The sequence below is a fragment of the Trifolium pratense genome, linkage group LG1 (genome assembly GCF_020283565.1).
Source record: "Trifolium pratense cultivar HEN17-A07 linkage group LG1, ARS_RC_1.1, whole genome shotgun sequence".
NCBI classification, from domain to species: Eukaryota; Viridiplantae; Streptophyta; class Magnoliopsida; order Fabales; family Fabaceae; genus Trifolium; species Trifolium pratense.
In genome coordinates this window covers 27807146-27831494 of record NC_060059.1, presented here as the reverse complement: position 1 = coordinate 27831494, position 24349 = coordinate 27807146, and the positions used below count along the sequence as shown (strand labels likewise).

The 24349-nt window shown below is 31.5% G+C and overlaps 2 protein-coding genes across 3 annotated transcripts; both read right to left on the bottom strand.

The window, feature by feature from the left end:
- Positions 1 to 4727, bottom strand: LOC123887515 (amino acid transporter AVT1C-like). 2 transcript variants are annotated; one of them, XM_045936847.1, is made up of 13 exons: positions 4658 to 4727; positions 4002 to 4213; positions 3190 to 3503; positions 2851 to 3065; positions 2716 to 2739; positions 2446 to 2626; positions 1810 to 2032; positions 1513 to 1648; positions 1379 to 1398; positions 1100 to 1245; positions 904 to 947; positions 743 to 805; positions 1 to 290 (listed from the first exon to the last, which is right to left on the bottom strand). In XM_045936847.1, the coding sequence occupies exons 2-13, from the start codon at positions 4175 to 4177 to the stop codon at positions 192 to 194; spliced, it is 1641 nt and encodes a 546-aa protein (XP_045792803.1). In that variant the 5' UTR covers positions 4178 to 4213; positions 4658 to 4727; the 3' UTR covers positions 1 to 191. The 2 variants fall into 2 exon arrangements, with proteins under 2 accessions (XP_045792803.1, XP_045792799.1); XM_045936843.1 differs by lacking the exon at positions 4658 to 4727 and having other exon boundaries at positions 4002 to 4429.
- A 15724-nt stretch (positions 4728 to 20451) lies between these two features.
- Positions 20452 to 21121, bottom strand: LOC123885591 (multifunctional methyltransferase subunit TRM112 homolog A-like). Its single transcript, XM_045934877.1, has one exon. The coding sequence runs from the start codon at positions 21018 to 21020 to the stop codon at positions 20652 to 20654; it is 369 nt and encodes a 122-aa protein (XP_045790833.1). The 5' UTR covers positions 21021 to 21121; the 3' UTR covers positions 20452 to 20651.
- Between the last annotated feature and the right edge of the window lie 3228 nt (positions 21122 to 24349).

The following is a 24349-nucleotide window of genomic DNA, read 5'->3' as shown; positions in this document are numbered from 1 at the left end:
TTCTCTATGATAAGGTAATATAACCGTGATAGTCATAAATAAAAATCACAAAATGAGGAAGGCACTATGAATGAAAAGTTGACTCAAAATTCGGGTTCAGAAATGAAATAATCTAAAACAGTTTAATGAACTGGATTTTGAATACTTAATAGCAGACAAAACTCATAATCCAGGATTTAAGCTGCAAAACTTCATGGAAACAGCTCCGCTATAATCTCCGAGATGGCTGAGTATGATCCAATACCAGATGAAACTAAACCTACTACGATCACTGTACCACAGAGTATAACCTGAAGAAATATGAAATGGAAAAAAAGAAAGAGTAAGATAAGAGGTAATCATAGCTATAGAACAAGAAATAGTTGAAAAATTTTAGTCCTCAAACAAAAATTTTATATCAGCCCAATAAAGTGAAAATAAGATGCTACTATTACGATGATTATTAATGGAAAGTAAAAAACAGAAAAATCTTCTCTAATAATCAAACGCGCCCTATTGTATGCATATTCAATTATCTGTCCATCTAAGTCAATCACAATGTATAAACCATTCTCTCTTTGTTTAAGCTGTTTATGATTATCAGTTGAAATTTTTCCGCATTCATCCTATAACCGACTAAATCTACATTGTAATTTTACGAGATTTTTTCATATTCAAGCCATTTGGATTGTCGAAACTCAAATTATGAAATTACAGAAAACAGTAAATTTAGTACTTGAATAATTTGAGACAATCATGATACCTGAGAGCGCGTGATTCTTCTGCGCTTGATGCTTAGGAAACAAGCAGCTGGTAAAATAAGGGACTGCATCCAAGGTTCAATTTAATTTAATCAACTCAATTGTATATACATATAGTTAGTATCTTAGGAGAAAAAAATAGTATTAAATGAAGAAAACTTACAACAAACATTGTGAGCAAAGAGCCGATTAACGACATCACCAAACCTGCAAAGAAAATATATGCAGCTGATATTATAACCGTGTTTAATAAAATTTAAATTGAAACTTAAAACCATATCATATTTCTTTCTGTGATTAATAGAATCAGAAGACAAAATATTAAAGAGAAAGATACATTTGAAAGAAGAAAGACTAACCGAAAAATGGAACTGAAAGACCAACAAGCAATGTAGAAATCACTAGTGCTGTTCTGATGAGGATGGAGTATAATGTAAATTTGGAATTACTTGGCGGTATCAATTCCTCCACAGACATTGCTACTGGTGTTAGACTCAACGCATACGTGCTTCGAATTAAGAAACAACATCCATTTTTCATCTTAAAAAACAGCGTACATAGATAGACAGATAGATAGATATATACAATAAAAGACAATGATTGAAAACATGATTTTATATAACACTTATAAAGGATATTTGGTAAGTGGATTAACGACCTGCAAAATAAAACATACGATAAATGAAGTTAGAAATTTATCTTACTATGTGGTCTATGTAGCAAACATTGTTTAGAAAAAATGTTGAATAGAATGTAGAATGAGCTAGCATACCGTAGTCCACACCGCAATCTTGTAAGCTATTAATCCTCGAGGCATGTTAAGAGTATATTGTGACTGTGTATCTTCTCCAAACATTAAGTATCCCAAAGCAGCTACAAGACAATACATTGAAGTGCAAATAGCAAAACTGCATGGAAAATAAATTCCAGATATTAGAGTGACGAACCTGATTAGCGTTTTACAATTTTATGAATCATTTTAGAATATTGATAATATGAATGACAAAGGCAAATAAATGAGTAGTATTTACTATAAAGAAAATTATTTTTCGGTTAGGATTTTGGTTACCATGTCAAGAGTACCGCGGGGAATTGATTCCGATTAGCCATAGCCGTATATAGGTTGGGGAAAACAGCATGTCCTGAGAAGCAATAACCACATAGACCCATAGCAACAGGGAATGTTGAAAGTTTAAGTGTTGTTGTTCCTTTTGTACTAATCGGAGTATCGTCTACCACGCAAACCCACACCAGGCACAGAACGACTACAGCCGATGCAACAACTCCACATCCTACAACATCAATCAATCAATATCTTGACGATGGCACTAACAAAGTAGAAACTCAGAGAATTTCATGAATGAAAAAGAACGAATTAGGATCAAAACTAGTCATGTAACTCGGACAAAGGAAAACTAAGATACATAAGCCACACTATTAGTTATCATAATCTAGCACTAGTCTTTCGATACCTTGTTCTACAAGTAAGCTAACATTCCCTTTGTTTTGTGATATATCCTTTGCATCATCAACTTGATTTGTATTGTTTAACACAATAAATGTACGTTAATTCAGTGTTATGATCATCTTCTTTCCAAACTCAAGTCTCGGTCTTGATATCAATTAATAATCGTATCTTATAGTAGTATTATATAAGATTAAATAGCTGCTAGCATTTACTTGCACAAAAAAGAAGCATTTTTACCTGATATGTAACTTAGAATGCGAAGGTCCCGAAGCCAAACGGTAGGAAGAATAGCCAATGTGGCCAAGATTGCAAATAGAATGTGTGCATTCAATTTAAATCCACCCAAACTTAAGCTTGCATCCGGAAATAAGGACGATAGATTGTCGCTCTCTAGAATGATGTATTCAATGCAGCAAGCCTGCATAAATAATATGAAACTGTTAAAATCAAAAGAGATACTCTCTTAGAGGAATGAGTATAATCAAATGTGAAGACAGATATACTTACATATAATTCCATGTATAATATTATCTGCATAACATAAAAAAAAATGGAAAATATAAGAAAGCTAAGAGATAAGAAATTATGGTTTTGAATTAAATTAACTTGATGGAAAATAATAATATGCAAAAACGGACTTACTGAAATGACAACACGTCCAGTAGTACCAAAAGCTGCTTGACCAATGTCGGGATAGGTTTCCAGACCAGGTTCGCTATCCAAGCAATAACGCAACAGCAATCCAGTATAAAAGGAAAATACTGCAAATATCAGCAAGATTCCAAGTGCAGCCCATCCACCTTCATGTAGAGCATAAGGGATTGAAAGGATTCCAACGCCACAAAGGGCATTCATACCTGCAAAATTCAAAACAATTCTTTTTTAGCTATGTAGCATTGCCACTTCAGATTATAGGCGTGTTTGGTGTCTGACACGTGTCAATGTTGTTACAAAAAGAGAGGAAAAAGTTTAAGTACTTACCATTAAGCACAGCTTGTCCAAAAGAGCATTGGCCAGGAATTTGAACTTCATGTGAAATCTTTAAAGATTTCCTAACTGAAGACTTCCTAGATGGGAGGGGAGGAAGCAATGTCTGAGAGATATGCTGCTGTTCTTCGTCCACTGCCGGTTGTATGAGAGGCTTTTTGATAGGGGGTATAATTTCAGCGGTGTTCCTCCGTGTCAATGTTGTACCAAGAAAAGAACTGCCTAATCTTGTCAATGATGTTGTGGCAGTTGTTCCAAGAAATCCGATATTTGGCGATGGCACAGTACCATAGAGATCAATGGATTGCCTGAAATTTTAATCACATCATCAGAACAAGATTTCATTTGTTAAATCTATCGAGACCCCCGTAACCAATGTCACTACCAATCCAAATATGCACATATTCAAATGTGCACATTTTAAAGCTTCAATAAATTCACAGTGATATTAAAATTTCGTCAAACTTACATCAATTCAAATATACACTCTTAAGTGATAAAAAGAAATAGCTTCGGCACTAAGCAAACTCATCGAAATATCAATCATTTTACTTCAAACTCAATTTTAATCAAACCAACTTCATAAGATCAATTTCATTCTAAATTAGATTTACACAACATGAAAATTCCACTATTTTGTCACATCACTCCATTTTCGCAACTATATTTTGAAATTCGTGATATCTCATTGGATAAAAATCTAACTATACATAAAAAAAAAAAAAACAAGCTGTAACTGTTTCATAACAGCGAAAAGCAATTCACAAAAAACCGAAAAAACTGAATTTGGACAGAAGTAAACTGACCTGTAACTTTGAGGCCATGCCATGCTATAGGAGCTTGGCTTTCTTTGGTATAAATTATCATTAGAGTCATTGGAAAAGTCTGATACATTTCCATCATTTACTTCTCTTCCTAACTCCCTCTCTTCATCGTTATCGCTATCGATGAAAAAACATTGATCCGAAGCAGAGTTCTTCATCTCTTTCAAACTTTTGTTCCCTCAACAAATCACACACTGCAAAAAATCCCCAATTTTTCTGAATCATTCAAATAATTCACCTCATAGAAGAATATCATACAGAAATTTTCAGAATTCAGATTTATATTTCATGCAGAAACATTTATCTAATCCAATATTTCGATTAAAAATCTGAATCCGTTCCCCATAGAATCAAAAAACAGAGGAACCCAAATAAAAAAAAAATAAAATTCAAAACTTTGCATCACATAAATGTTACAAAGATGAAACTAGTAGAATATTCGTCAATGCGACTCAAAAGGGTATTCAGATCAATCATAAAAAATGACATTTTCGACACTTCAAATTTCTGCCTATGATTCGCTCTCTTGTCTTTTTTTTTTTTTGTTTTTTTTTTTTTTTTTTTTGTCTTTTTGTTTATAAAGTGATTGAAAATGAAAGAAAGGATAGCACATAGCCACATAGAGAAAGGAAAAAGACCTTTATTCAATCTTTCACTTTCTCTGGTACAATCACAGTGTTTATTCTATTCTACAATCACTGAAAAGTGAACATTCACATAAAACTTTGTGATAATTATTTATTTTTTGAAGCATATGATAAGAAGTTTCTTTGTCAAAGAAAAAAGGATTTAGATTTGCTACTGTACGATTATCAAGAAATTACACGCAGTAATGAATTACGATTATCGATTTAAGATCGGATGGTGCATATGGTATATGTATTCAAACAATTTCAGCCACTTGTTCATATCGGACGGCTGAGACTGTAACTACATTGTCGCAGTTACAACAGAGAATCTATTTCCAAGAAAAAATTATGATAATAATAAGTTAATAACTAAATCTGGTAGAACATGACAATGAGTGCAATGCATGCAATTGTTAACGGGACATTATCTATTATTGTTGGATCGGTGTTATTTGGCACGTGATTTCAAGGTGGAAATCATGTGCATGGATTCATAATGGTCTCATATGAGACAAGAATAAGCATGGTTCATTGATTTGCTTACCACAAGGTCAAGGATTATGGTGTTGGATAAGATTTTTGTTTTATGATGATGAGTAATTATGACAATGGATGATTTTTGCATGTGATTACACATACACGGAATCGGATTTGCCATAATTACATTAGAGTGTTGTAATAGATTTGAGTTGTTTGATTTTTTATTTTTTGGTGAAAGAGTTGTTTGATTTTTTTTTATTATTTTTGACAATGAGTTGTTCGATTTTTAATCGGGTGTTGAAATCATTTTAACGCGTAGAGTTTAATTTAAAATTTGAAATGTCTGATTTTAAATTAACGGCCAAAATTTACTATAATGTAACATTGTATGATTGCTTTGTCGCACTAAATTGAGTTCCACACATATCTACTAGAGACATCTAATTTACACTCAATACTAAATGAAAGGTTGTGGGACAAGTCTAGGGTTTATTTCGATCTAGAGCACAAGTCTAGGGTTTTTGATGTCGATTGACCGTGTAGTAATGAGATCTTTTACCCTAGAAGTTAAGTCCTCCTTTTATAGTGGCTATTCTAGGACTTTGTTTTCATGTGGAGCTTCCCAATCATTTGCAGCCCTAATCCATAGGAGGTGGACATCCTGAGGGATAATTTATGCTGCAACGCAATGATCGGGCGTGGCATGGCAGATCCATACGCAAGGTCACATAGGTGGACCAGCCCAGTGGCGGAGCCAGGACCCTAGGACAGGGGGTGCAAAAAAAAATTCTGGTAGAAGTGTAAAAATAATTTTAAATAATACTATTTTTTTTTTAAAACTTGGTATCCGACCCTATGACCGACTAATCCAAGAGGACTAATCTCACCGTCCACTTGTAGGAGCCGATTTAAATAATACTAGTCATAAATATTTTTAATATTTATTATTATATGTGGAGAAAAAGTAAAATAGAAATGGGTCAAACAACGAAGTAAGCAAATTCATGACATTGAGCCATGTTAATGAGATAAAATATCTTTGAGTTGGGTGCAACACAACAAACTCAGGGGGTTCAAATAGTAATAAAAGAGGATAATTGGTGTAAATGTTAAAGGTTCAGGGGGTGCACTTGCATACCCTCAAAGGTATGTGGCTCCGCCCCTCACCAGCCTACCCCATACTTGGGTCATTTCCCGAATTTGGCCACCCCTAAGACCATGCGTCCCTCGATATCGTACCCAAGGTCGTCCTGTCTTTTGGTAGAGTATCCAGGGGCTTGTAGGTTACATATCCCCCTAACGTCAAGGCTAAAAGGGCGGTTACTCTACGAGTTCTAAGTACATGCAAGTTAATTCCCCTCCCTTAAGGTGGAGTGTAGACCTATAGGTATTGTACACAACCAAAAGTGTAAAGCCCGATAGGGCATAGCACTCTTAGAGTTCTAAGTACCTTACCTATAAGTTAATTCCCCTCCCTAATTAAGGTGGGAGTACTGAGGTACTGTACAAAGCTAAAGAAAGTCTTAGCAAATGAACTTGGATACGTAAAAAATTCACTTTGTAAGTTGTTGATGTTGTTCTCAATATTTCAGTATCCATCTCTTAGTAAGAACTTTTTCTTGAAGAGGTAAAATGTAACATTGATTTGGCTAATTACTTAACCTCTCAAAATTCATTTAACGTGGCTTAAACCATTTATTTATACCCCTCTAAGCTATTCTAATGTGTCAACTAGCAAATTGGTTGTAGACATATATCACCAAAAGGCTAAATTATGTCAATGAAAATGGATGTTCTAGAATCTCATTTTACTTTCAAGTTCGAGTTTGTTAAAAGACATGTTAATAAAGTTGTTTAGAACCTAGCTAGAGCATCCTTATGTAAATTTTGTCGTCACATTTTTTTTTGCCCTAACATTGTTGTTTTGGTAATTAACATTGTTGACAACCATGAAATTTGGTTGTAGACATATATCACCAAAAGGATAAATGAAATTATCAATTTTTAACATAAATAACATTGTTGACCAAATGAAATTTGGCTTCCTCATTTTTTTATACAAAAAAATATAATTATCAATTTATTTATGTTAAAAAATTAAAATTTATCATATCTTTGACTTCTTTCCCGAATAATTAGTAAATAAAATAAATTATATAATTACTATAGAAGATTCATTATCACATTTATCTTTCATAATTTAAATTATGATATCATTGACCAATATCTTTTATAAGTAATTATTTGAAAAATTTTAAATAAATAATTACCCAATACTGATTATTGAAAAATTCACTTAAGTATATTTATAAAAATAAAAAATACTTGTTAAGAAAAATATTTATGAAATAATTTTTAATAGAAATTGTAGATATTAATGCTTATTTTTTTTATAGTATAAATTAGTTATTGTTGATAAAACATTTTAAATTTAAAATTGTAAGATATTGATATAGGACCTATTAATATTATATACTTTTATAAATATTGACTAAAGTTTTTTTTAATATTTTAATATTGAGGTCATAGTAAAAATGGAATAAAATAATTTTTTTTTATATTGAAGTCAAAGTAAAAAAATCATAAAATAATAGAAATATATAAATGTGAGAAGAATACAAAAAGGGATGTTGACTTTGACTTTTAAGATTATTTAAAAAAAAAATGTTTTAATAAATGACTTAATTATAATTTTGAACTCTCTATCGAAAGATACTTGGTTTTGGTCTCTCTATTGAAAGATCGTGCTTTGAAAGCGGGATGACATACAGACAATGCACATTTCTATCACAGGGAGTTTTGGTCTTTCTATTAGATGTTGTATTTTTTTTTTTTGACAAATTAGATGTTGTACTTAAAAGTGGTGATTTGATATTTCAAATGATGTGGCATGCTACTTGATGATGTGGAGTGATCACCACTCATAAGACTACAACAAAAAAACAAATCTATTAAAAACTTGAGTTTCAACTTTGGTTTCACCATTTTTTAATACAAAAATATGATGAAATGACCAAAACAGTGTGATATTAAAATGGGGGCTAAGTTTATGAATTTGTTAAAACATGGGGTTAAAAGTATAATTATTCTTAATTTTTTATACTAAATTCATTAAATTGCAAATGATCAAAATCATATGATGATAATAATAAAATTTAAAAAGAAGCTATAAAATGCAAAACATGTAAAAAGCATAAAGATAAACACTAAAATATATCATTTTTCACTACACAACTTGCTACCAAGTACAATCTCATCTTTCTTAGAAGGATTTTGTTGGAATCAAGACATGCACTTTAAAAAAAAAACTTATCAATATCAAAATTAAAACATACTCTAGTCAATATCACCTAGATCTACGAGAATCATAGAATGATTTTTGTGTTTACCTCTTAAACCGTAAGTAATAATCACCAACAGCACAATCCTAGTCCACGTGAGTAAACCACCTTTAGAGAGAACTCGTACTAGTAACTGCCGAGGAAGAGGAGGGTGAGGAAGGACAAAATGGGTATCTTAGGGGAGAGTGAAGGAAACACATTTTTCCAATTTATACACCTATCATCCTGCTCCAGTTTGCCCTAATGGGCCTTAGCACAAGATTAGCCCAAGTCTTTTATGTCTTTTTAATTTAATTGATTAGATCTAATTTAATTAAATGTTATTATTTTTTATTAATTATTTCTTTGTGGGTGGCCTTATTATTTTTAAGGCAATAGGGAAGTAGAGGGATGATTTTAAACCTCAATTGATTAAAATTAAAAGGGATACAAAACAGTGAGGTAAAAAAAACTTGACCTATATACACTTATCACTAACAAAATCTAGTGGACCCACGTACAGACGTGAAACTAAATTGTAAATAAAGAGTGATGCACGAACGTATACAAGTAAGCAGACACGTGTCTATAATTTATAATCTATAATAAGAAATCAAGGCCAACTTTTCTTTTATGTGCCACTACCCCCATGACACACTAAATAATGCATACATTTTTTTTTATCATTTGATGCTCAATGCATACATATGGTTAAACCATACATAATAGTGTTGCATTCAATTCATCAACCTGTTTAAGTGTACCAACAAATTAAACAAAAAGTCACGAAATATATGGTTAGTGAATATGAATTCAAAAACTACAATTTATTCAAATTGGTTCTAAATTATATATTAAACAAACAAAAATAATCTAAAACTACATTTGACAAGAAAATATCACAACTTCAAAAAGAAAGAGTATAATTCAACTGTAAATATCGGACCAAACTCAAGTGGAAGAAATAGTCACAATAAAGGGGGGTTTGAATTGTGACCCTTTTAAAATTAATCCTACAATCTACAAAATTGATCTCAAGTGTATACTTGGATACATGTTAGTGGATGAAAAAAAAGATTGTTCTGAGAATGTTCTCCACTGTGTGAAAGTTCAAATTAAATGTAAATAAAGTGGTATGTGTGATGTGTGTTTGCAGTAAATAAAGAGTTAAAGGTAAAATATATTCACACACAAAAATTATATTGGTTCACCCTAATCCTGGGCTAGTCCAGTCCCCACGTCTGTGAGTTTTCACTATGATATTGAGATACTACCGATCTCAAATACAAATCTTCTTTGATCTAAACCAAGATCAGAAACCTTCAATCCCTACAAGCTTGATCTACCTCAGCCTTACAGACTATACAGATGTGTCACTCAATCAATAGTTACGTATTGACTTGAGCCAATCTTCTTTTACAAAGGGAATTGTTCCAGATCTAAGCTTATACACAAACTCAAAACTAGTTTGAGAAGCTTATACAAAATACACTCAATACACTTAGTAACATTGTGATCCAATAGGTTGATAGAGAGTTGAAGTGTGAGTGGAAAAATTGAGAGACAAAGATACAACCACTTAAAAGTGTGTTATGTTGAAAAGTGGTCTCTTGAGAAATTTGCTTGTAGAAACTCAAATTTTTTTTGAGAAACAAATAGAAACACTCAGTAAACTCAGAAGTATGATGTGAATAAAGAGCCTGAGTTTGAGTGATGAAGAAGAGTTTTATGACTTGTAGACAAAAACAGGTAATTGGTGATTTGTAGCTTGAACTCTTGTTCTTTCTCTTGGATCTGCTTACCTTTTATAGATGTAACCTTATGTGTGAGTCTTGGCCTTCAAGTATATCAGTTGGAGATCAAAATATAGTTGTTACTTATAGTGCCAAATATGCAGCAGACAACTTATGCACAATAACCAGATTCTCTGCTCATTCTTGATCTGAGTTTTGCTTTAATTCACAAGAGCCAAAGGAGTGTGAGCTGTTAGCAAGTACAAATGAGTTGTATAACACTTTTTTTACTGTCATATGTCAGGTCATAGTCGTTTGAAGCCTCGGAGAAAGGACTAATGACAGTTGGAGGTGGTTTTGCAAAACTATGTGCATGAACATTCTTGAACCATTCTTGAATCATTCTTAAACGTATCACCAAGTGTGATGAAGCTTAATCCTTATCCCTTTGTGATGTGCAGCTGTTTAGTAGCTTCAAGGACAGTTCAGAAATAGCCTTATGTTGATAAGAAGCCAGCTGGAGTTGTATGACCCTATTTGATGCAAGGTGTACTTGTATGACACCTTTATTGAAGAATGTTCCTTTTATGTACTTTGCTCAAGTACATCACAACTCATAGTTCAAAATGTGTTGTTGCATTCTGATTGGTCTATGATATATGATCAACATATTTTCATTGGTTGATCAATACCATTAAAGATCAAACTCATAAACCTTTCATAGTCATAATTCATAGGAAAGGTTTATGCTCATTTTTCCATCAAATGTGTTGATCCCAAAAGAGATTAATTCTTGTAGAGATTTGATCCATTATTCCTTTGTAAAAGTGCTTATTTGTTTTGTCCTTAGTTGACTTGAATGATCAGAAAACACTTAAATTAAAATGTGCTTTTATTCAAAATTGCAATCTGTCTGTTAAGAATGTTCTCGGATCATTCTTGAAACAGTATCTCTAGATTTTCTTAAAGAGTGATCTTCATGTTGCTGCAAAACTTTCCACAATTCTTCTTGATGTTTTGCACACATTGTTGCTTGTTCATTGAGTACTTTGAGATGCTTTTAGTGGAGGCGTGGGAGTACTCATCATGAGGATTATCATTTTCTAGCTTAGACAATGATTTAAACTTTTATGCCTTGTGGTGCATAAGCTCCTTTGTAAATTCATGGAAAATTATTCATAGATCATTCTTATCTTAAGAAGCTAAGATGAAACTTTGAGTAGGTTTTGAAGATCTTCAACATATGCATCATTTCCATTGATGTTAATTGTAGTAGTAAATCCTCAAAGCATGTAACAAAACTCAATGTGAGTTTTGACATGATAACATCAAATATGTTCTTGTGTAGCTTATGATGCAAGTATTTCCATCAACTATGATCTTCATATTCTTCCTTGAATCTTCAATACTCATTGTGAACCTTGTGGTGATGAGGAAGACTATTAACCATGAAACTCGCTTTCTTGCTTGAATCTTCAAATGAAATCTCTTATGATTCAAACATCATCCTTTAAAAATCTTCATGAAGCTTGTGATGCTATTGTTATGATCATTTGATGTTACTCCAATTCTTTCATTATTTGAGTATATAAAATGCATTTGTTGATGTGAGTGGCTTCTAGCTTGTCCACTTTTGTCCTTACCTATCTTTCAACAAAAACTCAAGTACAAACATCAGTAGATCACCATTCATAAAACTTAACATTTATTCCATAAGGTTTGTTGTCATTAAAACACTAAAATGAATTTTGCCTCAACACAAAATTTTCTATAAATCTATCTCCACGGTCAATATTGGCAAACATGCCAGTAAACAAAAACATCATACTCAAGATCATATTCATCCGCTAGCAATCAATCAATAATGCAATGTTATTGATTCAACAATTATTCATTTGTTACACATTCGCACAATCTCACCAAATTTTCTCAAAGTGTTTAAGTGTTAAGCACATCTCTCAAATCCTGTATCATGCATCCCCTTATCATAGGCTTAAAAAAATTATATATCAATTACAAAATAATTATGCAAACATTTTCAGAGGACTTTTCAGGTTATAGGTATCGTTTGGCCTGACTTATTTTCCTCTTATTTAGAGCTTATGCAAACAACTTATGCAATTTTTATATATTATTATAAGTTTGTGAAGGTAGTTTATGACAAAATAGCTTATAAAATTACAATTTTCACTAGTGTGAACTTATAAAATAACATAAAACTTAATTTATATTGCACAAACTATTTGCATAAGCTAAAAAAAAGCTAGGTCAAACGGACCCATAGTGGGGATTAGGTTAAGGTGTGATATTTTTGGATAGCAGCTTAAAAGACTTCGAGTTAGAAGGACTATCTCAATGTATACCACTTGTTAAAATCCACGTCAAAATTTTGATTAGATAAATCATGAAAGCTCATAGAACTAAAATTTAAATGCATATTTTTGGCTTTGAATTTTCTCTTTGTTTTCAATTTTTTAACCAGTTCTCTAATTTTGAATTTTTTTCCCCCAAAATAATTTTTTTTTATAAGCAAAAAATGAATTATTTTTAATTGTCACCCCAAACTTAAAAGTTGATATCCCATTAGAAAAGTCTAGCAAAACTCTATGAGAAATTCCTACCTAATGTTAAGAGTCTCGTATCGGTTGAAAGATGACATGACTAAGTGTTTATATACTAGAGGCAATCCTCACCTTACAAGCCGGTTTTGTAAGGATGAGTTAGACCCAATACTCATTTCTAAGATGGTAGAGCCTCTCCACGATTGCTAGTCCATCTGTTATCGGTTTCCGCTATCGCGCCACCCACCGTTTATATCCACGCACCATGCCCAATAGTGTTGGGCATGAGTGGGTGTGTTGAGAGTACCACATCAGTTGAGAGATGCATGACTTAGTGTTTATATACTAGAGGCAATTCTCACCTTACAAGCCGGTTTTATAAGATGAGTTAGGCCCAATACTTATTTCTAAGAACTAATTCCAAGGTGGGATTCTTCATTTTATTGGGTAGGAAAGAACTCCATAACTAGAGATATATATAATGTTTCATCCATACCATTTTCGGATGGAAATTGTTGAACAAGACATATATGAGATCTAGAACTTTATCAATCTCTTATCTTTTTCTTTGCCTTGTTGCTAAAACTTTTTCTTCTTCTTTTAATTATCCCTCCTCGTCTTTTTTTTCCACCTCGGATTCTTCTATTCTTAAACAATCTACTTCTTTCAAAGGAATAATCTCTTCTTGTATGTTCTACATTTGAAGTGAAACAAGAATCCTTGCGATTGCCATAATGACAATTCCTCCACAAAAATCACAAAACATTCAATCATATATAATGGAAATCTTGCACCCATCGTAAATTTCAAAAAAAAAAAAAAAATTCAATCATATATAATGGAAATCTTGCACCCATCGTAAATTTGGTGTCAAATTCTCTTGACCTTAAACTCTTTAATTTCGACAAATTTTGATTAATGCAATATGTGATTATTTGAGAAAAAATATTATGTTCTTGAAAAACATTTATGCACACTAAAAGAGTAGATTTTTCATAAAGATTTTTGTTTTCTAAAAGTGTAGAAAATCTAAATTCTCATAAACTGAAAATTTCTATTTTTGTATATATCAATAAGAAGAAGGGTGAGTTTAATTCATGAGAAATAAGTTGCATGTTGAAGAATCGGGAATTTCATATTTGCCACCCGTCTAAGATTTGCTATGGCTTTTTTAACCCTATTAGTAATTAATTGAATTAATTTGTTATCATAAATGGCGGTAAGTGATAAAATCTATTACTCCCTTCGGTTCTATATATAAGGAAAAGTTGACTTTTTAGATTCATTATGGAATTGATGTGTCTAGACAATAATATGGTCTAATTAAATACATAAATTCTACAATGAATCTAAAATGTGAAATGTTTCTTATATATAGAGTATTTAGATATAGATGTTGATTGCTTATAGATTGTGGTTTTGTGACTGCTTAATGAGTGAGTTAAATGACTATTTAAAATTAAATATTATGATGATTGTGTTATGATATTTGTTACCATGTTAATTAATGTATTAGAAGCTGTGGACTAAATGTCATTATTATAGTGTGAATAATTATGATAAATTGTTGCCACCATGTTTCAAGTGTGTGCATCATTGTATTTGAGGAATGAATAAAAAAAATAAACGAAATCACAAGTTATTGAATGGAAGATTGATGAATTTGAGGAAGAATAGAATTTATCCAATTGAAGAACTCTCACAAAGGAGGACAATAAAGTGTTTGGAATTTACCTAGTCGAATATAATTTCACTTCGTGTTAGAGTGTTTGAAGTTGACAATATTGTTCAGGAAATAATGAAGAATGGAGATGATTTGGATTATTTAGAGTATTTCATGGAGGCTAAGGTTTAACTCTAAATTTTGTGCAAAGAGTTTGAGAGAAAATGAGATAAAATAAGCATAAAAACCTTTAAATAGTGTTCATATTTGTTTCACGTCTAATCATTTGTTAAATAGACTCACACACTTTAAAATATCGGAGAAGTTAGGGTTCAAATTTTGACGCTTTCATAAAATATCCTTACAATTGGTAGTCCAGTCCCTTGTTATGTTTGAGTTTTGTATGATTTTGATTGTGTATTTCTTTCTTGGTCTCATTGTAAACTTTGGTAGTCTACCTTCGCATACCTTGTGCCGAGGAGGCTGTTTTGTTAATATGTGCTGAGGAGGCGTTTTGATTTAATATATATATATATATATATATATATATATATATATATATATCATTTTAGTTTTTTCAAAAAAAAAAAATTGAATTAACATGACATATTTATAGGTAAATTCTAATATGGACCACTTCATCAAGTGGTTCATGGTGGACCAGTCATGAATAACATTATGGATGATCTATACGATATAAACTTTCAATACAACGATGAATTTCGTAAAATTCATATTCAGCAGATCATTTGTCCATGGTGGACCACTTGTAAAGATGGTCCAACGTAGCATTAACTCATATTTATAATGTATCATACATATGACATCTTTTATGAAATGTGGCTCCATTCGAGATTGCACTAACATTGGTCACATTATATACCAATGAATTTTTGGTAGGTGTAAGAAACAAGGCAATTGAGTATTTGGATGAGCAGTGAATTATATGGGAAATGATTCTCTCCCATACATTTTTATGTCCGGTTAAATCCCAACCACACATTTTATTATAATTTTAATATTTTCATTTAGAAAATGAATGGTTGGATTGTGGACTAGATCTCCTGCGGTGGAAACTACACCGGAGAGAATCTAGTCCCGAATTATATCAAAATGAGATTCCCTTTGAACAAATGCATTTTTTTTTTGTGTAAATAAGATATCGCGTAACTGTAAAAAATAATTCTTCAAGTATTGTGGGGACTTAAATGAATGACAAATTCATCTAAGGGTACGTTTGATTTGCTAAAAAATAGGGGACTGAACAGAACAACTTTTGTTGTACTCTGTTTGATTTGAAATTGGTTATGGGTCTGGACAAATTAGGTAGCAAGGGACAGGACAAAAACCAGATTTTTTGTCCATCACAAAACCACGGGACAACTTTTTGTCCACAGTACAACTATAAAAAATACGAAAATACCCATTTTATTTTCGAATATAAAAATATTATTGTCATATATCTTTCCGGTACAGGTTTGTCCTGTCCTGTATTATCTTGTTCTGTTCTGTACTGTTCTGTCCAGTCCTTGTTGTTTTATAAATCAAACGCACCCTAAAGGTTTTAACACTGGTACATGTCCAAATCAAATATCGAACCCATGATCTTGATTAAGTTAGATGAGACTCGCGTCATCTCATTTAAGTGCTGGAGTTGAACAAGTGCTTTTTATTAGCTATGATTCGAGTTAGTAAATCAAATTCAACTAACCTTAACACTGTTTTTCAATAGAATTTGTGAAGAGAGAAACATCTAAAAAGAGAATGAGAAGAGAAAAGCTCAATTTCTAGGCGGATTCTAGGGTGGGAGACCTTGATAAGTCTCTCACTGCTGCATCATGTGTTTTGTGGATCAGATTGAATGTGTACATGATATTATGGTGTACTGTCAGTATTATATTATTTTTTATTATTTTTTTCGGTAAAATTTTTTTGATTTTTATTTTTCGAAAATAGGTTCCTGATTTTTGGGAGAAAACGTTTCGATTTTAGATAAAAACAATTCTGGAGATTTTGTATGAACAAAAAAATTTCCGTTCTTTTTTTGGGAAAAAGTTCCGATATTTTATTCGGAAAAAAGTTTCGGTTATTTTTCGGAAAAAAAAAGTTTCCGATATTTTTCTGGAAAAGTTCCAATATTTTAATCGGGAAAAAAAGTTTCAAATATTTTCTGTTTGTTTTACTCTTTTTTGTAGCAGCAATATTTTTTCAGGTGAACATTTCAAAACTATTTTCCCCAAAAAATCGGGAACTTTTTCCATAAAAAAATCGAAAACTTTTTTCCAAAAAAAATCCAAAACTTTTTTCCCGAAAAAAGAACGGAAACTTTTTTTTTCATAAAAACTCCGGAATTGTTTTTATCTGAAATCAAAACTTTTTCCCCAAAAATCGGGAACTTTTATTCCGAAGAAAAAATAGAAAATTTTTCCCGAGAAAATATCAAAAACTTTTTTCCGGAAAAATCAAAAACTTTTTTTCCGAAAAAAATAAATAATATAATATTAACAATACACCATATTATAATATACACATTCAATTCAATCCATAAAACTTGTGGTGGATTGGTGAGAGACCTATCATGGTCTCCCACCCTAGAATCCCCCCAATTTCTATTATTTGAAACGAAGAGAAATTGAGACGAGAGAGAAAGTTTTCATAGGACCCACACGATTTTCTAGTCTCCGCTAAATAGAGAAGAAAAGGAACAGGGATGCTCATACTTTATTAAATTCCATTTTTGTCCTTTCTCTTTTCCTAAACAAACTGCCACACCATATAGCCAGTGTTTTAAAAACCGGACCGGACCGGCCGGTTGAACCGGTCCGACCGGGAACCGGAGGTTTAGCGGTTTGGTCTGACTTCTGGACCGGATAAGCAGTCAAACCGGCGTGAACCGGAAAAAACCGGGAAAAACCGGGAAAAACCGGTGAACCGGAAATTATGAAAACCGGCGGGTTAACTGCATTATTTTTTGCGTAAAAGAAAACTGCATTTTTTTTTTCATCTGGTTGAAAAAAACGTCATTTTGTTTTTTTATAAATAAAATTAAATACAGCAGAAAATATAAACGTGAACCGAGATTGAGATTTGAGAAGCAAAGGAGTGGTAGATCCATATGGAGTTGAGGGCTAAACTTTGAAAACTTGTGTATACTATCCTGTTTTTTTGTTTGTTTTGAACCCCTGAAAATTTAATTTTCCAGCAATAGTTAATCTCATAAACACTTATGAACAAAAGATGAAGAAGAAGCATATAAAATTATTATGCACAATTGATAGAAGGATAGGAAATAAAGTAGTAAAGAAAGAAACAAGAAGATACGGCGGCTGCTATTTTTCAATGATGAAGGATGATGATTCATTTAGGGGATTTAGGGTTATGTATCTATTTGGACCAAAAGAGAGGGTTATACATCTATTTCATTTTGGGCTTGGACCATGTATATCTATTTGGACCAAAAGAGAGAGTTTTATACGTGAGATTAGTAGTAAAGGGAAAAAAAGGTTGAAAAAGTTATAGCACTTGTATATACTTAACTCTTTTGCTATTGATATTACTTTTTATTTTTTTGAAATATATATTAATTTTTTTTTACATCAAATATTATAATGTAGAGAACATTTAAGAAAAATAATAGTCACACATTCATTATATTGTAGATTCTTACAAAAATGGTTAGCTATTGTTTTTTCTTTGAAGATTCTTAGAGATTTTGAAGAAAAAATTAGTTGTGATGATTTTTTATATAGGTTTATTAATTATATGATTTTTTATATAGGTTTAATAACTATATAATTTTATTATAGAGACCGGTTCATTCCACCGGTTTAATCCGGTTTGTCATGCAGTTCGACCAGTGACCCAGTGGTTCGACCAATGAACCAGTGACTCAGTACCCTCACCGGTTCGATGACCGGTCCGGTTTTTAAAACACTGCATATAGCCATGTACATCTTAAAGACAAAGTAAATAAAATATTAGGACTTTTTAAAAACAAAAACCCATCCAAACCATTAAACTAAACCGAACCATTCAAGTGAACAAAACCAAACTAATAATCATAAATTGAACCGAAATATTTCAATTCAGTTTCAAAACTGTTAGTTAAGATTCTTTTTTTTTAGTTCAATTTGGTTTGACAAACGCGGAGGCGCGTATGCGCGCAAGTACACTGAGCAAAAAACAATCGATGCCCCCAGGTCCTAGAGATTGTGACAAATACGTTTTTTATATATGTTAGCAGTAAGATTGAATAAAAATGCATTTTATATGTTAACAGTAAGTCTCCGGATCAAAACAATTTGGAGTATTCTGATTTAGAATTAGAATGTGAACATTGTTTTTTTTTTGGACATTGCATTTTATATCTTGGCCTCAGCGCGAAAAATTCTAAGCTTCTACTGTATAACGCCCACCCTTTTAAGGTAGACCGCGCGAAAAAATTCTAAGCTCTTTTCTATTGTGGTGAGACATGTCCTCCACCTCTTGCAAAAATGAAAAATTCCCCAATTAACAATACAGCCTGACATAGTAATCAACTTAATGTAAGTACCATATGATTCAAAATTCTCTACATGCCCATAGTACTTAAATGGTTGCAGAGCTTCATAACAGATTAAGACTCAACCATGTCATTAAAATGAGCAAAACATTCTCGAGTGCACCCATCCCCTATATCTCAAGGCCAATTCTTCTTCAACTCCATACTACACCACTTAAAAATCCATACTTCCCCAATGCCCAAGAGAGTTCTTGGCTTAGCCACCAAGAAAACATTCCAATTGCCTACTGTTCCTGCAAGGATTTGAGGGGGTATGCAGAATGTGATTATCAGGCTAATCTGGTGCTAGGCAATGATATTGGTATTTCTATATATTTGGTGAAAGAAGGAACGTCATTTGCTTATGGATGTTTGGCATATATATAGAAGAATACTATGGGAGTAGTGGGCTAGGTAGTTGAGATCATGGGCGAGGAAGTGGCTCTATGTGTTACTATCTTCCCGGTCCTATCTCCCTCTAAGTATATGACCAAGTCCATCCTCATCCTCTACATATCTAAAACTATGCTTGATATAAGAACTAAACATATTTGTTGGCATGTCTATCCATTTTGTCAAAAACATTATACAGTTCTTGACTTTTCTAATGGTCTCTCTTTTCACAGCAAAAAAAGACATTGTTTTTCTTTCTTTGATTAGACAACTAGTTAAATGAATTCTGGTCTAAAACATTTTTACACATAAAATTTCAATATAAGCTGAAGGATCAAAACAAAGTTTCATTCTCTTACATGCTAGATGATTTTTAATCTAGGAGAAACATATATTGACTACTTATGACTAATGATCCTTTCTAAATTTGAGAAATAATTCTGGGCATATGACATGTTAAAGGTTACCTATGTAAAACAAAGCCATAGATGCAGTTCTTTAATGTCAATTGCAGATTCCAAAAAATAGCAATTTGTTCAAATTCAACTACACAATAGTGTTGTACCGTTATTGCTGCAATTTGACAACATTTTATACTAAATAGTATAATGTAGAACATTAGCAATTTATTCAATTTACACTATGCTATGACACCTCTTTTTTTTTTGGTCAAGTAACCTAGTGGCTAGAAATTCCACCTTAAAGGTGAATAAACCCCTGCTCCTGCACATGTACTGCGATGTCCCTATCAACTGAGTTAAGCTCACGGGGACGTGTTATGACGCTTCTATAGTGGATAGTTAACAACATTGAGTTGGAAATAGGGAAAATTATCAAACAATAGCCATAACAAATAACGAGTTAGTGTTTTCAATCATGGAATATGGAACATAGTTTTTTGTTTTTTGGTGTTAACCGTCTGGTTCTCAGGGAAGGGGACCCAATAATCAAGGGTTCGACCACGAGGTAAGTATTGATAATTAGTCATAGGGAAGCTCATTACAAACTTCATCCCAATTATTTGGTTTGTTACTTTGTATTAATAAAGCTATCATCACATAATAATAACAATTTGTTCAAATTTCGCTTCACTATAGCCGCTATTTAACAAGCTGCATCGGAGTCGGAGTCGGTGAATTAATCAAACAAAAGCCAGACCAAGCAACCAGAGAATACAACATAAGTAATCAAATAGTAAACAGAGTTTCATATAAATTCTAATTCCAATCAAATTAATTCCATTAACATCACTTTTAACTAATAACTAACTACAAAACAAGTGAATTTCATAACAATCTAATAATAAACAAAACTCAAACCTCATCTTCATGAAGAAGCATATTTGGAATACCCTTACTAACAGGAAATCTTCTACCAGTTTCAGGACAAACAAGAACACCTTCTTCAAGATGAAGTTCCAACAATGCATGATGAAACCTACTCAAAAACTCATCTGAATCCAACATAGAAGAATCAGCTTCTTCAGGTAATTCAGTATATCCCATAGATACTGAAGCTTCAACAAAAGCTTTCCATTCAATTTTCTCAAACATGTTCTTGAGAAAATCAGTATTCATATCAACACTTTTTTCAACCACTTTCACTGCTTCGATTTTCAATGGAAAACCGTTCACTACGCCTCTTATGTTTGATGATAGCATGTTGTGTGTTAACAGTCTCATCTTTTGTAACAGAAAACAAACTCCGGCGGTGTTTTCCGGCGACTTTGTTTTTGATGAAAGGGAAAAGGCGGCAGCGCTGAACTTTTTTATTTGAGTGTTGTTTTAGGGTTATATTAATTTTTAATTTTTAAAACGTGCTTATGTTTAATTTATTTTATTATGGGCCTGTAGAAAATTAAGTGGGTTGGGTTTGGGATTTTAATCATAAGAAAATTTAACTTTATACATCCTATTGATACTCGTACCCTCAAAATAATTTTTCTTTATACTAACCCAAAAAAATAACATCAACTATCCAAAATACTGTTTATTTTAATAAATAAAAATAATTTTGTTTCTAATAATGCCCCAAATGACCAATGATCCGAATAGAAAAAGTGTGTTTTTTATTTTTAAAATTCTCAGCATTATATGCATCAAGAAGATGAATCATCTCGAAGGTATTTAGCGGCAGGTTGAGACGAGGATCACTATGATTATGAAACTAAACAATAGAAGTATCCTATCTTTCTTGGTCTCCTAATGTGTCACCACACGCGGCAACTCAGGCTCTTTGGATCCTCTATTAGACTAATTCTCAAGTTTGTAATGTGAAATATGATAATTTTATCTAATTGAACCACATTCTTTATTTAGAAGAATGCGTCATCTGGTCAACTCTTCTAATATTATGTTCAATAGGCACAAACATAGATGACATGTGTTAGGCACACTCACAAAATCATAAAAATAATTAAAAGAAAAGAACTAAAATAATATTAATTGATGTGACTATTTTATTTTCTTTTAAATTTTTTGATTTGTGTTTGTGTGCCCAAATATATTTTATCTGGGTTTGTGCCTAAACAAAAATTGATCATGTTTAGTATATTATTTATGGATAATGTAAATGTGTCTATTTTATTTCTCTAAAAGTACATTTGTATATTCCTGATTTTTCAAAAAATAAAAAACGTGGCAAGTGTTTGCTGACCACCACTGATCTATTATTTTTTACTATATACACTGGATCAGGAATATACAAATGAATTTTAAACGGTGGCAAGTGTTTGCTGACCACCACTGTTCTATTTTTATTATTTTTAAGAACATCACACAAGAAATATAAAATTAATAATAGGCTTGTCTAACATCAGATGATCTTATTAATTCTTAATTGTGTGGTTAAAATAATAATAAATATATTTCGTGAGCTTAACTTAGTTGGCAGAACATTGCATTATATATGTAGGAGATCGGGATTCGAGCTTTAGTCATCTCACTTATATTCACTTTAAGGGTGGAATTTTCTAGCAACTAAACTATTTGACCAAATAAATAAATAAATAAATATAATAATATGTTATCTAAAAATAAAATGATTAATATATTAGATATCAAAAAAATACAACTCTAATTTAAAATTTCAAAAGCTTTTTAAGAACATCACACAAGATACATAAAATTAAACATGTGCTTTCATTTTCAAAATGAGTTGCAACTAGTTGACCTTAATCTATGGCTTTTGTTTTTTCTTTCCTATATTTCCAAAGCATATTTCGTTTATAAATATCTCAAAAAACTTCCCACTTGTTCTAAGTGCAAAACCAGAGTATATATATATATATATATATATATAGCCAAGAATCTTGTAATCCTATTCATCTACCCCAAACAATCATCATGATGATCATGAAGTATTTAACTCTATTATACACTCATCTAAAATGGGTATTAGATTTTCTTACATATTATCCATTCTATAAGCTCCATGATTCTCATTTTCCAATGATTGAAGAAATGTACAATACATGCAATTACGAATCCACCCTTGACTCAGAGGAAGATTTAGAATGTGTTGTGTGTCTTTGCAAAATAGAAGATGAAGATGAGATTAGAATATTGAGGTGTGACCATATGTATCACAAACATTGTTTGGATAAATGGGTTGGTTTCAAAAACAACACTTGTCCTCTTTGTAGAGAATCATTGAGACCAAAAAGTGTCATCATTGAGAATAATTGCAGAGAATCTTGTAATCCTTTTTCAATTTTAGGATTAAGTCTGGAATCTGATGAAGTTAATCACATGTGTGAATAGGGTATAATTATATTTGCGGTTCAATTATAGGTTCGGTTTGTGAACTTCTAAATAGTTCAATTAATTTTGGTTCCATTCGGTACAGTTCGGTTCATTTTGACAGTTATTTTGAACACTCCTACTATTTAGTTGTTGTTTTAATTAACAATAATGCTTATTAGTACGAACCATCACCTAACGAAATACGCGAAGTCATCTTAGCCATATATTAATAACCATCCCACCGCATGATTTCCACCATTGAAGCACATAATATATTTTGGTTTGTTTAAAGCATGACACGTATACATTCTCATTTTTCTTGTGAAATTTCTGTCGTACCCAATAGCACTACTCTTTAATTAATTACTTCAATAAATGAAGTTGCTACATGTTATTAGTTTCCTAGAAAGGGATTAACAATATACTCCATCCATCCGTTCCTTTTTAATTGTCGTTTTACATTTCTGCAGATACTAGAACTTCGATTAGAATTGTAATATTAAAAGATATTTTTAAAAAACTTTATTGTAAGCAAAGGTTTTTCACGGGTCTAATTAGCCTAATATGTGACAAAAAAATTGTAATATTAAAAGATATTTTAAAAAACTTTATTGTAAGCAAATGACCCGGGGCACTAGTTAAGGATACAAATATAGAAATTTTATCTCGTAAATTGTTTATTCAATGTTTTAATGATGTGAAAAGTTATTCTCTCTCATCATTAACTTTATCATTTGTTTTCTTTTTTAGTATGCTTAACTAATGTCCCAGGGGCATTGTTTAGCATGACCCTTTAATTATATAATCAATCTTATCATTATTACCGATATAATTCTTATCATTATTACCAATTATACCTCTAAAGTTTTTGTTCTCCTCGTCCATCAATGAGTACTTGATTGCATTTTTTATCATATATATATATATATTTGAATTACCGATTTTATTATGTTATATTTATATTATATTATATCTCTTATTTTTGTTATCATATTTTTATTATAAAAAAAAAAATTATATGTAGGGAAAGATGGTAGGGAAAAGTTTGTTACGTAAAAAAAATTAATGATGATTACATGTTAAAAAAAATTAAATTTAGAACACAATAGCCAGTCTATAAAACGACACTAAACTTTTAAAGTTAGATTTTTATTATATATTTTTGAGATAGTATTTGTTGTAAAAAAAGGATAATAAAAAGAGATAATAAAATATTTTTATTATATATGTTTTATATTTAATGTGTTGTAAAAATCAAATAATTGTAG